The following is a 17,158-nucleotide window of genomic DNA, read 5'->3' as shown; positions in this document are numbered from 1 at the left end:
AAAGAAAAGGAGGGAAAAATAATCCATGTTTATTTTTTTCTACCAGAAACATCCTTGAATTCTGGATGACCTTATCTCACCCAAAAGCACCCCAATCATTTAAGTTCTAGTGTATCCCTAATTTTGTGGGTCAATTTATTAAGGCCTTTATCTCCAGGGAGTTACAGTGGCAAATCCTTAGGTGTCAAAAGGACCATCATTTCATAGTATTACTTTACATACTTAAGCAATAAGGGTCTACGGGCAACAGACCAGGGCTAAGAGTGTGTTCTTAGCTATGACATATCGCAGAGGGCCTGGACCCAGTGCTTAGCCCTGCTATATTGGCAATATAGTAATATTCCACAAAACCCCAAGATGTTGTATTGCGATTATAAACTGGTAACAAATGCAATCAGACCAGTAATAAGTGATGTGATGTCATACATGTGCTATACAACTTGAATGGTATGCCACGTCTATCGCACACACACCGACAATTAACCAATCAGCATTCAGGTTTTGAACCGCCCAGTTTAAAATGTACAATAATTACATTCACCCAGTGCTAGTGAGCTTCCTATGATCTCTGGCAATCTTCTCTGTTTGTGGCCATGGTCTGGTTCCACTAGCATAATCTATCAGAAGCAGGTAAATTGTGGCAGGCAAACTTCCGGTATGAGAACAGCTTTAAAAACCTGTTATAAGACTACTAGCAAAATGAGCGTGTCAAATCTAATGATCCATTTAATCATTTATAATCACTGAATGTATACAATGCACCAACGATCTTTCAACTTTATTATTTAACATTTAAAATGCATTTAAACATACACAAATGAGAGGGAAATTCTCTCCCTCAGTCTAGTGTTTACTGAAAATAAATCCCACAAGAAACAGACACAAAAACAATTGAAAGACCATAAACGTGAAGTTGAAGTGATGCGAGTGGTGACTAAACCCAAAAAGTGTCTGAAGGCTAAGTGGTCTGTTGTTGCCGGGTGAGTGTACTCGTTAACGGGTAATTCCCTTTTGCACAGCCTGGGCAGGGTTTCCATAACGACATGCGCTATACATCGTCATGGGGATAGTTGTTATGGTTAGTCAGCCTATTGAACGATGGTGACTTTCAAAACACTAACCACACCTGAAAATCTAGTCTTCCAGTCCAAATTAACAAAATGAAAGGAGTGCTGCTTTTACCTATGGCAGGATCTCTCCCTCACACACACACGTAACATGATTTCCATCTTAGAGGTACAGTACATCGCTCTGCTCATGTCATTTCTGCTTGCTGCACGGTCTTGACCAAACATACACACTTCCTGACTGCCCCTCGGTAGAATAAAAAGGTGCCACCTAGATCTTAGAACGGTAATTCAGCTTTCTCCTCTTTTGGTCCCAGATAGAACCCTTCTATATCTGAAGGGGCTCTAACTAGAACCTAAAAAGTTTCTACCGGGGAACAAAAAGGAGTTTTACACGGGGACAACCAATGAACCCCTCTGGAGCTGTAATTTCTAAGAGTATAACTACATGGTAGTCCTTGGTGGAACAGTCCCTGGTCCGGCTGGAACATGGCAGAGGGGGTGGTCACCCCATCTATTGACCCTCCTCCTTCTCATCCTCTCGAAGGAACATAAAGACAGAGGAGAAGTCTTTGCCGGCGTAGCCCCTGGCACACATCATGCGGTAGATCTGGTGGGCAAGGGAACCCAGTGGGACTGGGGTCTTCGTGTTGGTGGCTGTGGCCTGAGCCAGCCCCAGGTCCTGGGAAGGGAACACACTGGGGTAAACCCTGGGCTAAACACTGTCCATATTAACTCATAATTAGCAGAGATCCCTGTTCTCTGTAAACAATAGAAAGAGGGAGAAAGACAGATCACCTTGGCCATGAGTTGGGTGCCAAAGCCTCCCTGGTAGTTGTTTCCGGAAGGGACCCCCTCCATGACCCCAGGGACGGGGTTATACGTGTCACTGGACCAGCAGCGTCCTGAACTCATGTTTAGGATCTTAGCCAGCAGCTTGGGGTCAAGGCCTAGCCTAGGAAAGAGAGGGGGGGGGGGGTTAACATACGAGTTTGACTGTTGATCGTTGCGACCTTCAAACGGGTATGTTCAACGAGCGTACAATGAAACATATGAATTGTATTGGCGACACTTACCTGATGCCAAGGTTCATGGTCTCCGATGTCCCAATCATTCCGATCGCAAGCAGCATGTTGTTGCAGATTTTGGCTGCCTGTAAGAGGAAGAGCGCTCATCACGTTCCAACTCCATGCACTCGTCCCAAATGACATTGCATTATGGAAACCTGGTACTAGGGCCCCACGCCGGGGGGGGGGGGGGGCCGGCCTACCTGTCCGGTGCCAACGGCTCCACAGTACACCACGTTGGCTCCCATACAGGAGAGGAGCTCCTGGGCCGCAGTGAACTCCTCCTCCACACCCCCCACCATGAAGGTCAGTTTCCCCGAGGTGGCGGCCCCCACACCTGGGGAGAAGGTGTGTGACACATGACAAACACTCCTGCGATAGCAAAGGCTTGTGGGCAGAGACTCATTGGGCACGCAGCGCGCACACATTAACGCGTAACAGGCATGTCAGCTGTCACCACTCAAAGCAGTGGCGTTAAGATCATCGTGGACAGATTGATGTTAATCCCTGAAACACTTTTCTAAACAGTAGTTGGTCCCCTCGTTCACACCTGCCAAACACGGGCGAGAAAATAGCTGTAAACATAATAACTGTAAAAAGCTGTAAGTAATAAATAAGGTGAGCCTTATTTTTGTAGATGTACAAAATGTCAATGTAAATGTAAGCAAAGACAGAGAGAGTGACAGAGACAGACAGAGCGAGTGACAGACAGCCATTTCTCAAAATTAATGACATAAATATGGTGGGGAAACCACCACTTTGAACAGAGATTTTCTTGAACGTATTAAAAAACATAATCAAGCTCTGCTAAATGCCATTGTGGGTTCATAAAAAGGCAACCCTTTCAGTTCGGCTGCCAGAGTCACAGGCCCTCAGTATGTTGGCCCATACTAATGAGGGTGCGTGTGATTACTCCGCCAATCTCACATAGCTTGGGAACCAACACACACAGGACAGAGTGAACATGTCTGCGGGAGGCTGCGTAGCTAGTGTTCTGTGGCCAAACATTTTCATTACAGGACACTGTGGGCCCTGGTTAAGAGTAGGGCACTATATAAGGAATAGGATGCCATTTGGGACACACCCAAGGTTTTGTGGCCTTCCTGAGAGCGATCTGCCAAACCCTTCCGATGCTTTCAGGCTTGGGGAGGCAATGGATGAAGAACAGAAAAATCTCTGTTCTCATTTGCTTACAGTCTCTCAATGCACAGGGAATAACGACTGCACAGTCTCTCACAATAACATGATACAACAGAGCTGCCTGTATCTGAGAAACGTCTCTTGAATACAAGGAAGCTGTTGACCCCCAGTTGGCACAGGGGTCTGAGGTGCTCTATCAGACACTAATCGGACCACCACAGTCTAGATTGGAGCCTTCACTGTGCTGCTAGATGAAGAACGGCTGAAAAGCCACATGGGCATTGCAAATAGATCAGCATCACCTGGAGAGCAACTCCCCTAGGCAAGCGACCTAAGGTTGTCAGGTGAGTGAACATGCCTTCATATACATCGGCCAATGTGACTTCCTGGTTGGACAATCGGCGTGACCAAAAAAAAAAAAAAAGGAAAGAGAATGGATTACCACTGATGATTTTATAAAAAGAAGGCTTGTCGATCTTCAGCTCTCCCGAGAACATGTTGACATTTGTTGCAAGAGGCAGGGCTACATACAGGATCTCACAAAAAAGTGAGTACACCCCTCACATTTTTGAAAATATTTGATTATATCTTTTCATGTGACAACACTGAAGAAATGACACTTTGCTACAATGTAAAGTAGTGAGTGTACAGGTTGTATAACAGAGTAAATCTGCTGTCCCCACAAAATAACTCAACACACAGCCGTTAATGTCTAATCTTCTGGAAACAAAGTGAAAATGTCCAAATTGGGCCCAAAGTGTCAATATTTTTTGTGGCCACCATCATTTTCCAGCACTGCCTTAACCCTCTTGGGAATGGAGTTCACCAAAGCTTCACAGGTTGCCACTGGAGTCCTCTTCCACTCCACCACGATGACATCACGTAGCTGGTTGATGTTAGAGACCTTGCGCACCACCACATTCCGTTTGAGGACGCCCCACAGATGCTCAATAGGGTTTAGGTCTGGAGACATGCTTGGCCAGTCCATCACCCTCAGATTCTTTAGCAAGGCAGTGGTCGTCTTGGAGGTGTGTTTGGGGTTGTTATCATGGTAGAATACTGCCCTGTGGCCCAGTCTCCGAAGGGAGGGGATCATGCTCTGTATCAATGTCACAGTACATGTTGGCATTCATGGTTCCCTCAATGAACTGTAGCTCCCCAGTGCCGGCAGCACTCATGCAGCCCCAGACCATGACACTCCCGCCACCAAGCTTGACTGTAGGCAAGACACACTTGTCTTTGTACTCCTCACCTGGTTGCCGCCACACACGCTAGACACCATCTGAACCAAATAAGTTTATCTTGGACAGGACATGGTTCCAGTAATCCATGTCCATAGTCTGCTTGTCTTCAGCAAACTGTTTGCACGCTTTCTTGTGCATCATCTTTAGAAGAGGCTTCCTTCTGGGACGACAGCCATGCAGACCAATTTGATGCAGTGTGCTGCGTATGGTCTGAGCACGGACAGGCTGACCCCCCACCCCTTCAACCTCTGCAGCAATGCTGGCAGCACTCATACGTCTACTTCCCAAAGACATGGATATGACGCTGGGCACGTGCACTCAACTTCTTTGGTCGACCATAGCGAGGCCTGTTCTGGGTGGAACCTGTCCTGTTAAACCGCTGTATGGTCTTGGCCAGCGTGCTGCAACTCAGTTTCAGGGTCTTGGCCATCTTCTTATAGCCTAAGCCATCTTTATGTAGAGCATCTATTAATTTTTTCAGATCCTCAGACAGTTCCTTGCCATGAGGTGCCATGTTGAACTCCCAGTGACCAGTATGAGGGAGTGTGAGAGCGATAACACCAAATTTAATACACCTGCTCCCCATTCACACCTCAGACCTTGTAACACTAACAAGTCACATGACACTGGGGATGGAAAAATGATAATTGGGCCCAATTTTGACATTTTCACTTAGGGATGTACTCACTTTTGTTGCCAGCGGTTTAGACATGAATGGCTGTGTGTTGAGTTATTTTGAGAGGACAGGAAGTGTACACTGTTATACAAGCTGTACACTCACTACTTTACATTGTAGCAAAGTGTCATTTCTTCAGTGTTGTCACATGACAAGATAATATCAAATGTTAGCAAAAATGTGAGGGGTGTACATACACATATGGATATCCTAAAATTTCTGAAAAAATAAATAAATAAAGGGTTTCTTGCTGAACAATGTACTGTAGATGAGCCTGGGTTTATGTTCCTCACTACAGTCCCATTATGGCAGTTTTGTTGTGCTAGTGTCATTAAAATATGCAGCTTGTGACTTTTGCACCCCCCATTTTGGGCTACGGTGTATGTTGTTTATATATGCATGAACTAAACATAGAATCCCTCAGACCTGAAATTCCAAGTCTGAAATCACGTGGCTTTGATGACAAGGGACACAAATTACATAATACACAATGACCGGGACCATATTTGGCTCAAACTTTTACAATGAGTTGCCAAAAATCACAGATTGCATCTTAAAACGGAGTAAATTGTGCTTTTATAGGATTGATCTATACAAAATGTTCGATTTATATATATTTTTGTGAATAACTACCTCTTCCTCAGTCTTCCATACATGAAACATCTGTAAGGTCCCTAAGTCGAGTTCTGAAATTCAAGTACTAACAGAGGGTGTCTCTCAAAATGCATACTTGCATCCTCTTGTCCGTTTAAGTGTGCTCTTCTGAAAACAGCCAAAATAGCATACCGTCCTGTATGTGAGAATGCAGAGAGCTTAAAACAGCATATTAATATCATTAAAAAAAATCTGCAGAAAGAATCTCAAAGTAGGGCAGTGATTGGTAGATGGATAATTAAAAGCAGTACAAGAAGACTCACAGATGTAAACACTGCCAAAGATGTTTCAATAATACCTATCTAATCCTAGTATATTAGACTAAATATCATAGTATATTAGAGATTTAAACATTTCATGGCTAACCTATTTCAATCACTTTGTAACACAACAATGTGAAAAAGGCCAATACTTATACTTCATCTACTTATGCAATCATCATTACCGTGGACAACATGATTGTCTATCCCCCCCAAGAGGTTAGCAATTTGACCATTGATGGTATGTTCAAAAGTTGTATCAAGGTAGTAACATGCTACCATACTTTAACCACCCGCACACACCTCTTGACCTTCAGCCACCCAAGTTCAATGTGGGGATCAGGGCTGCCTTAATCCTTCTACACTGCCACAGGAAGGATGCATATAAATCACTACTAATCTTTAAGATGTGATCGTAAAATAGGCCAAAATCTACTCTAAGAAAGTGGCTTTCTTCAACTTGAAAGGCTGAGTTCAAACAGTGTATCGGTGTGTGTGGGTCTGTGGTGTGGGGGCTAGACTGTGTGTCAGTAAAAAGTTTACAACTTCGAACCTTTCTGAAGGCTGGGATGGGTTGTCCCTCATCACAATGGCAACATCAGGGCCCTTACGAGGTTAAGGTACTCCCACGCCTCTTTACAAACCTGCAGCATCCACATGAGAAGTAGCGACGTTGGACACACCATTATGTCGCACTTGAAAGGTAACGATCCAGACGTTGCCATTTGAACTGGACCCAAGGCCCACGTGGGAGTCCTGCTGTCCTGGGCGGTGTGACCGGCAGAAAGACAATGCACCGTCCCACTGCCTACGTGAAGGACATGGCATCAGAAACGACTAGATACGCGACTTGGCCGCACGGTCTGCATCGGCGGTAGAAAGACATGTAATCGAAGTCGTGAAATACTGCCACGTGATATCGTCGGATTGGTAGTTAAATAAAAAAAACAAAAAAACATACGTCTTCAAAAGAGTCAGTAAGAAAGGAAAAGCAGGTGTTTTTTTTGGTTGGAAGGGTCAACCGCTTAAACTCCAGATGTTGGCGTTTAAAATGATCCACGTTGCGGGGGGATCTGTACTGAAGCACTTTCTGGGCACTGTGCACATTTCAGGCCTTGTGAGTGGAAACGTAAGTTGTGACCATTCTGTGCAACTTCCAGACCACATTCACGACAAACACTGAGCCTGGGCGGTCTCGGTGTTACACTTTAAGAAAGCAGCCAGCAGGCCCTTGTGTTACTTCAGCCCATGTAAAAAGTAGCATATTGAGAAAGCCCTACCAACAAAACCAATGGAGAAAATCCTGTCCCATGACATTTTCACACAGACATAGCTTTTGAGATCTATGATATAGCCTTTGGTAATAGCCTATTATGTATGGGGTGTTCAATAAATGTTTGAATTCCTAGTAGACTTCCCCCATTTAGGCTTGATGCTTTAACACCATGGAAACAGGTGATTGTAAATGGTTTTGAGTTGTATGATGCACAAAACAACCAAATAAAAAGCAATTATTTTTATTACCACGTGATTATGTAGGCTCCCATATATCGATTACTATTTGCATGAAAAAAAAAAATTCCTTAAGTTGTAAACTTGCTTTAATGTCTGCTCTTGCAAGGAAGCAGTAACTTTTCTCTGGCTGATCAATACCTAGGGCTAATCTATAAAGGGGCTAATGACTTGCTAATTAGAAAAGAATCCAAACAAATACAGTCATGTGAAAAAGTACACTCCCTGGAATGAATAAATAAATAAATAAATAAAGTATATATATATATATATATATATTTTTTTTTACAGATATGTGATCTTTACTTATTGACTGACAAGGATAACAGAACTCAAAGGTTTTTCACGTTGCAATATTGTTAGACTTTACCCTCTGTCCGAGGGCGCAGAACAAGATTCAGTTACGGAGTTTGTGGAGTGTCTCTTCCAAGATGATACTTGAAGATGTCCTGGGGGATCAAAAGAGCACACAGCCCCCCACCATGCCATGCAGAGAATCAAATTCTCGGTCAAAGAGAAGGTACTCCACGCAGCTTAGAGGAAGCCTATTAACTGTCTCTGCCGGTGATTGTTCTTTGATCAAGACTACACGGGAGATGTACGGAGAAGAAAGAAGGCTTGAGTCCCCACCAAGAAAGCACTGAAAGACAAAGGGCTTTCAAACACAATTCACAGCAAGGACGCAAGTATTTTTGATCACAAATGGATTTTTGGGCACCTAATCGAATTACCTAATCACCTATTCAGTATAGAAGAATGTATTTTAAAAGGTCCTCCTACAAGCCAGTGTTTTCGTTTTTATGCCAAACATTGCAGCTGGTATTGAGGCAAAACAACTACACCTTTGACTCTTCTATCCACAGCACCTTGTTGTTGTTCTGGTTTTTACCCAGGTGTTGTCAGCCAAATGCCAGTCGTGTCTTGAAATACAATTTGGGGGCGGAGGCTTCTTCCGTCCTGCAGTTTTTAGACGATCCGTTGGAGAGTGAAATTATGTTTAATTGCTTGGAAACAGCTTTGTAAGCCCTGTTAGACACGTATGCATCAATAATCTTTCTCCGTAGGGCCTCGTATAGGCCTTCTGACCTTGGTATGACACGTTACTACACAGCAGTATGATTAAGACCAAACCAGACATTTTCTAATCTTTATGGAAGGCCAGACCCTCCCAAAATAAAAAAATTCAAGTTATTTGAACGTGTTTTGGTGCACCAGATCGTAATATGAGCCGACTAATGTAATATAAAAGGTAGGGGTGTAGTAATATCTCTTTCACAAGTATATTGAATTTCTGATTATTTTAATTGCATATAAGGTTTCTATACTTTCCAGTGTGGCGTACATTCCCACATTACCTTTCACAACCCTTACCTCCTGATACTGGGGCGTCCATAAAAACAGCTCCCATCTTCTCTACGGCCAAAGCCATCTCCTTGGAAACAGCTGGGTCGATGGTGCTGGAGTCGATGAGTAACGAGCCTTTCTTAACCTTCCTGTAGAACAGTAAAATATCCACATTGTTATAACAACAAACTGAATGATTTGTTATTTTAACAGATAATTGCATTCATAACAGATCACATTATATCTGTACAAGGTCATGCTGTTAGATGTTATGGACAAACTATGAACCAGATAAAAAGGTGAGTCAAGCATTGAGGTCCTATTAGGCAATATTGATGCGTTCTAGCTTGTTTCTGTTGAGAAACACATATTAAAGTCCACATGTATACACAGTAGACCAGTAATTTGATTACAGATTTCATCAATAAATAAAAATACATTACATACATATATTCATATTTAAGAGATATGAAAAAAGGCTAAGTCTCTAGGCCAATGATTCTGAAGGTTTTCTTTTCTATGAGAGCGCTTAATGTTCCCATTAGTCGGATACTGACAAATTCTTGGTAACCGGCTACAAATGATACAACTGTTGCTCTTCTCACTCATAAGCTTATTTTCTACAAAATATTTTTTTAAAGACACCTACAATACACAACACACTGGTGAAAATCTTTCAGAACTACTGACTCCTTCCATAGAGCCAGTCTTTATGGCATCTACACACTTCAACATCTCTATATTCTGGTCACAATGTTTGACCTATTTTTCCTCGAGACATTGAAATGATGCATACAGTTTACATTATATTATCCAACATTCCACAATAACCAGTATGAATGGATTTTTTTTATTATATTCATTACAGTGATCTATAAACACTGGGTATCTGCCCGTGAGTATCTGGCCAATAAGAGTGCTAGGGTACATCCAGGAAATGGGGTGCCATTTGGCTCCAATCGTTTAGTCAGCAGGAGGAAGGGGTCATACTTGAGGATGCCGTTGGCTCCAGTGTAGACGTCGATGACGTTTGGACTGGAGGGCAGCATTGTGACGATGCGGTCGGCTTTATCTGCCACCTCAGCTGGGTTATCCACTATCTGACAACACAGGGCATTGTCTATTACGGCACATCTTTGCGAAATGCTCTGAAAACAAAAACCTTTTGGAAAGGATAACTTAAACAGTCAGATTTACTAAAAATTATTTTTTTTAAATGAAAATTAAAGAAAACGCATAGCTATTAAAATGTATTTTACTCAGGCTAGGCTGTTATACAATGTATCACATTCAATACGCTGGCATTAGTCAGCCATTTTCCTTTTTCCCACCTGAGCACCCAGCTCTTGCAGTTCTTTGCAAGACTCTGGGAAGACATCTGTGGCAATGACAGGATATCCATGTTTCAGCAGATTCTTGGCCATGGGGTTTCCCATGTTCCCTAGGCCGATGAAGCCCACCTGGGTTTTAGAGGCCATGGACCTGCTGGAGACTGAGAGAGAGTAAGACTCTGAGGACGTTTCTTTCGGCTCTACCATAGTACCTCCCCTTCCCTCCAATGTGTTTTTTAAAAACATCATCCCAGTAGACTGGATACTGCTAACTAGCCAATTTTACAATAAGCAACACAAGGGTCATTAACACAAACTCATTATTTAAAGGGATCTTACATGGTGACATTGAACCGTACATGCTTGAACTGGAGGAGGCTACTGTTCAACCGAATTGAAAGACAGTGTTAGCTGGACACACAGTGACTTTCCTGCCTTGTCAATGCGTTCAAATACGGATTGAAGAATTAATTTACTAACTGCATTTGGACCACAACAGTTCAACAGGACCAAATCAGTCGGTTAAAATTAGATTTTTGCTGAAAAAAATAGTGGGGATTAACATCTTATTTTGGCTAGGTTAAGGCTTATATGGCTGGCATTTTGCTATCAAAAACTAAGCCTTCTCCTTTTAGATATGGATTAATATCTAATATCGTTAAAACGATTTGAGTCTTGCTTATTGAAAACCACGCATGTAGCAATTAAGTATTGAGTTATGTGGCTACTGGCTAGTAATCTAAGTTGTTGTTTATTGGTATAAGCGAGATCGTATTCTCCGATCGCCACTTTGAAAGGCAGGTGGTTTTGTATGTTCGCTATGAATTCTGGAACTTATGTTATTTTATAAACAGACCGATAGAGGTAGAATCTACCACAGAATTCAAGTTATTCCAATCTAGACAGTGTTGAGGAGATCTTGTGCATTCATGACAAATGTATGATTGATAACATTATTAATCAGTACATTAGGTAGTTGTGTTATGCTCCTTTAAGGAAAAGGAAATACAGGCCGAAGCTGAAACATACAGTGGGGAGAACAAGTATTTGATAACCTGAAAAATTGGCAGTGATTCCCACTTACAAAGCATGTAGAATGTAATTTTTATCATAGGTACTCTTCAACTTTGAGTGATGGAATCTAAAACAAAAATCACATTGTATGATTTTTAAGTAATTAATTAGCATTTTATTGCATGACATAAGTATTTGATACATCAGAAAAGCAGAACTTAATATTTGGTACAGAAACCTTTGTTTGCAATTACAGAGATCATACGTTTCCTGTAGTTCTTGACCAGGTTTGCACACACTGCAGCTGGGATTTTGGCCCACTCTTCCATACACACCTTCTCCAGATCCTTCAGATTTCAGGGCTGTTGCTGGGCAATACGGACTTTCAGCTCCCTCCAAAGATTTTCTATTGGGTTCAGGTCTGGAGACTAGCTAGGCCACTCCAGGACCTTGAGATGCTTCTTACGGAGCCACTCCTTAGTTGCCCTGGCTGTGTGTTTCGGGTCGTTGTCATGCTGGAAGACCCAGCCACGACCCATCTTCAATGCTCTTACTGAGGGAAGGAGGTTGTTGGCTAAGATCTCGCGATACATGGCCCCCCATCCATCCTCCCCTCAATACGGTGCAGTCGTCCTGTCCCCTTTGCAGAAAAGCATCCCCAAAGAAGGATGTTTCCACCTCCATGCTTCACGGTTGGGATGGTGTTCTTGAATGGAACTCATCCTTCTTCCTCCAAACACAGCGAGTGGAGTTTAGACCAAAAAGCTCTATTTTTCTCATATCAGACCACATGACCTTCTCCCATTCCTCCTCTGGATCATCCAGATGGGCATTGGAAAACTTCAGACGGGCCTGGACATCCACTAGCTTGAGCAGGGGGACCTTGCGTGCGCTGCAGGATTTTAATCCATGACGGCGTAGTGTGTTACTAATGGTTTTCTTTGAGACTGTGGTCCCAGCTCTCTTCAGGTCATTGACCAGGTCATGCTGTGTAGTTCTGGGCTGATCCCTCACCTTCCTCATGATCATTGATGCCCCACGAGGTGAGATCTTGCATGGAGCCCCAGACCGATGGAGATTGACGTCATCTTGAACTTCTTCCATTTTCTAATAATTGCGCCAACAGTTGTTGCCTTCTCACCAAGCTGCTTGCCTATTGTCTGGTAGCCCATCCTAGCCTTGTGCAGGTCTACAATTTTATCCCTGATGTCCTTACACAGCTCTCTGGTCTTGGCCATTGTGGAGAGGTTGGAGTCTGTTCGATTGAGTGTGTGGACAGGTATATTTTATACAGGTAACGAGTTCAAACAGGTGCAGTTAATACAGGTAATGAGTGGAGAGGTCTTCTTAAAGAGAACACTAACACGTCGGGGACAGATGGAATTCTTACTGGTTGGTAGGTGATCAAATACATATGTCATGCAATAAAATGCAAATTAATTAGATTCCGTCTCTCACAGTTGAATTGTACCTTTGATAAAAATTACAGACCTCTACATGCTTTGTAAGTAGGAAAATCGGCAGTGTATCAAATACTTGTTCTCCCTACTGTAGGTTTAGGCTCACAACAAGTGGCACAGACTATAAGCCATCTGGGATCACAAAGGCTAATTCATCTGCATGGCGCCGACCCGTTGCCTCCCTTCTAGACAAGCTCAACACACTCGGAGCTTGCTTTGAAGCAAGAAACAACACTGAGCCAACCAGTAAAGCACTTGCTGGTCCAGACAATCAGGTGCTTGAACTCTTCACAGCTGACGAGGGACACTAAAGAACAGAGTAACGAATGCTTCCATCCCGATGGCATCCCCAGTCGTGTCTTCTGAGTGGGTGCCAACTAGCTGTCCATGCCACAGGTGGGATTTCCCACCAGGAAATTACCAAAATCCCAGAGACCCAATAACTGTGGCCCTCTCCCGCTCACCCCATTCAACATAATGTGCTCTGAGAGGCTTGTCATAGCCCCCAAAAGGCAGACTGCCAACCTACAGCGAGAAGGTATGCAAACAGCCACATTACTTATTGTCACTCATTTTGTCCTAAGAACCAACCTGCATCTGATTTTGCAAGAAAAATTTTTTAATTCTATGGAGGCAAAGTTATCCTAAGCTGTGCTGACCTGATTGTCTACCAAAGCAGTAAGGCAGTGAACAAGCACTGTGATTTCAGAACTTCATCAAAAACAGAAGAATCTGACTAAGAAGAAAGAACTTAGCCTATTGCCATCTTATAAATAGAGTGTTGCATGCCAGAGAGAATAGAGGCCTGGTTAGTCGTGTTTAGCACAGCTGCTAGAACACAGCTCTTGCAATGCCAGCGTTGTGGGACTGATTCCCACAGGGAACAGTAAAGCAAGAACAAAAACTCCTGAAAATGCACTAGCGATTGTATCTTGCTGTGGATATGAACATTTGCTAAATGGGAAAAAGGTCTTTAAACATTTCATTTGGGATCTACTTAATCTTTTGTGCAAAGTATCATCATCATAAAAACAAATGCACATATCATAATTTGGCACGACTCTCCATAGTTTTGTGTGGAATTGCGTAAACTCAAAGAGCAATGCAATCTATTGTGGGATTCCACTTCGGTATTTGACGGCGGAATGAATTCGACCCACTGCTTTTTCAGTAAAAAAATAAATGTCTCCACTGTCCAGTTAAATAAAGCATTAAAATGCCTGAAAAAGATTAACAAAAATGATTCAAACACACAAACATAATAACAAACGAGCAACCATGCTACAGTGGATATAAAATGTCCACACACCCCTATTAAAACCCAGGTTCTTGTGATGTAAAAGAATGAGACAAAGATGAATCATGTCAGAGCTTTTTCCACCTTTAATGCGACCTATAACAGATCAAATTGAAAAACTGAAATCAATGAGGGGGAAAAATTTAAAACTCACAATAACCTGGTTGCACAAGTGTGCACACCCTTAAACTAATACTTTGTTGAAGCACCTTTGGATTTTATTATAGCACTCAGTCTTTTTGGGTAGGAGTATATTAGCATGGCACATCTTGACGTGCCATGCAAAAGCACTCAAATTCTGTCAGATTGTGAGGACATCTGTGCACAACCCTCTTAAGAACACCCCACAAATGTTCTATTGGATTCAGGTCTGGGCTCTGGCTGGGCCATTCCAAAACGTTAATCTTCTTCTGGTGAAGCCATGCTTTTGTGGATTTGGATGTGTGCTTTGGGTCGTTGTCGTGCTGAAAGGTGAACTTCATCTTCAGCTTTCTAAAGGACGGCTGAAGGTTTAGTGCCAACATTGCCTGGTATTAGGAACTGTTCATAATTCCCTCCACCCTGACTAATGCCCTGGTTCCAGCTGACGAAAAACAGCCCCAAAGCACGATGCTGCCACCACCATGCTTCACTGTGGGTATAGTGTTCTTTGGGTGATGTGCAGTGTTGTTTTTGCCCTAAACATACCTTTTGGAATTATGGCCAATAAGTTCAACCTTGATTTCATCAAACCATAACACATTTTCCCATGTGCTTTTGGGGGACTTGATGTTTGTTTTTGAAAACTTGGATGTTTTTCTTTGTAAGGAAAGGCTTCCGTCTTGCCACCCTACCCCATAGCCCATTCATATGAAGAATACGGGAGATTGTTGTCACATGTAGCACACAGCCAGTACTTGCCAGAAATTCCTGCAGTTCCCTTAATGTTGCTGTAGGCCTCTTGGAAGCCTCCCTGACCAGTTTTCTTCTAGTCTTTTCATTCATTTTGGAGGGACGTCCAGTTCTTGGTAATGTCTCTGTTGTGCCATATTTTCTCCACTTGATGATGACTGTCTTCACTGTGTTCCATGAAAGATATCAGTCTCCTGACTGATATCTTTCAACATTGAGATCCCTCTGATGCTTTGGAAGCTCTCTGCGGACAATGGTTTTTGCTCTGAGATGCAACTAAGAATATTTCAGGAAAATCCTACTAGAACAGCTGAAGTTTATTTGTGATTAATCAGAGTCACTTTAAATGATGGCATGTGTGTAAGACATCTATTTAACATGAGTTTGAAAAATATTGGTTAATTCTGAACACAGCCACATCCCCAGTTATAAGAGGGTGTGCACACTTACACAACCAGGTTATTGTAAGGTTTTTATTTTTCCCTTTTCCCCCTCGAAGATTTCAGTTTGTTTTTCAATTGAATTGTTCACATTATAGGTCATATTAAAAGTGGAAGAAGTTCTGACATGATTTATCTTTGTCTCATTCTTTTACATCACAAAAACCTGGCATTTTAACAGGGGTGTGTAGACTTTATTTCAACTGTATATATAATACTGACTGAAAGTGGGCACGTGTCTGTTTGTATGGGACAGTGAGTGGGAGTGTGTCCAGTTAAGCAGTCTGTAAGGGGTCAGACAGGTCAAGTGTTCAGCGGTCTGATTTCTTGCTGATAGACAGCCTCCAAGCCTCTTGGTTACAAAACCTAATGCCCCCTTTTTATTAAATCAATACAAATATTACTGATTGCAATCAAACTTGTTTGCATTACAATAGTTGTGCATGTGAGTTTCATAAAGGTTCATTACTCAGTTTCTTGCTGGACTCTGTAGCCTATTTAAGTTTATGATTGTAAAGTCAGAGATTCTATTCTCCCTGCATATACCAGACAGTCGCCAAGTCCAATAAACTGCAGTTACCCAGAAAGTCAGATATACATCTGATCTGATTTTGCTATCCGGAGTGTTGAATATCAGACGGTGCTGATAAAACCTATTCTGCAATTCCCTCGACAAAATAATACAAGATAAAAACAAGGCTCTTCCATTAAAGGCTACTAACACAGCGCACTGTACAGTGAGGCCTCACCCACTACACCCACCACTATAAAAGCATTGGATTGGTGTAAGCGTTATAGAAGAAACTCCCACATGCCATTTCCTTTCATATCTGAGGGGAAGCTTGGACAACTGCATAAAAACACTCCAGGAACTGCACAATATCTACAAAATGTCTGACATTTTTGCTAACTACCAACTCAACAGCCCCAGCTTGTCATAATAGTCTAAAATGACGGATTCAACGTGAAGAGACGTGTTTTTCTCACTTGACCCTTGTTGCCCGAGCACAGTGCCCACTTGTTTTAGCCATTTCTGACGTGCATTGCCGAATGAGGAGGCCATCGAATACAGTGCTCTTTGCTGAAGCTGCATTTGTTTTGTAACTTTCACGAGAAAGCCATCAGAAATTAAATAAATGATTATCAACCAATACAATGTCCCATGACTTCAACTAGTCCCTTAGCTAGCTAGAGTATGTACAGTACTAAAGCTAGCTCAATACAGCGGAATTGACCATGCCAGTGTCAATCAACTTTTTGTTAAACGTTTATCTCTATTTGCGATGCTGTCCGTATTACACAGAGAGAAATTACGCAAAACGGGTCCTCAACAACGAGCGTAGTTGTAATTTGAAACTCCTTACCCAGAGTATAATCAACATGTCTGATCCTTCCCCATACGTTCCGAGACCCCCTTAAAATAGCGGCCATGCTTCTTTCCTTTCTGACCGCGGACTCAGTCAGGGTGACATAATTTTGTGACGTAGTAAAAGACACACGTTCTGTCCAATTGCAGAGCTGTTTCCTCAAGTCCACATCCAATGAAAGAAAACGAAGGCAGGATATCCCGAAACAAGGCAAATTGTCGTTTGGTGTTGTGGTTTGAAGCGTGTTATAGGATTTCTATTAACATTTTAGTAATTTACTTGATTCTCTTATATATAGTGACTTTCATTTGCAACTAACACAGTGACTGCAATGACACTGGTTGTAAATTATATTGTCAGAGTCTTGTATGATAAGCTACTGTATATTGTTCTG

At 42.4% G+C, this 17,158-nt stretch overlaps 1 protein-coding gene across 1 annotated transcript; it reads right to left on the bottom strand.

The window, feature by feature from the left end:
- Positions 1-763: 763 nt before the first annotated feature.
- Positions 764-16,881, bottom strand: hibadhb (3-hydroxyisobutyrate dehydrogenase b). Its single transcript, XM_010884538.4, has 8 exons — positions 16,762-16,881; positions 10,296-10,456; positions 9,955-10,064; positions 8,992-9,113; positions 2,338-2,471; positions 2,144-2,220; positions 1,866-2,022; positions 764-1,749 (listed from the first exon to the last, which is right to left on the bottom strand). Exons 1-8 carry the CDS (start codon positions 16,826-16,828, stop codon positions 1,582-1,584), a joined length of 996 nt encoding a protein of 331 aa, XP_010882840.1. The 5' UTR covers positions 16,829-16,881; the 3' UTR covers positions 764-1,581.
- Between the last annotated feature and the right edge of the window lie 277 nt (positions 16,882-17,158).

Source organism: Esox lucius, chromosome 20, assembly GCF_011004845.1.
Source record: "Esox lucius isolate fEsoLuc1 chromosome 20, fEsoLuc1.pri, whole genome shotgun sequence".
Lineage (NCBI taxonomy): Eukaryota > Metazoa > Chordata > Actinopteri > Esociformes > Esocidae > Esox > Esox lucius.
Note: the sequence above shows the minus strand (reverse complement) of the source record. Positions and strands in the feature narration are given on the sequence as shown.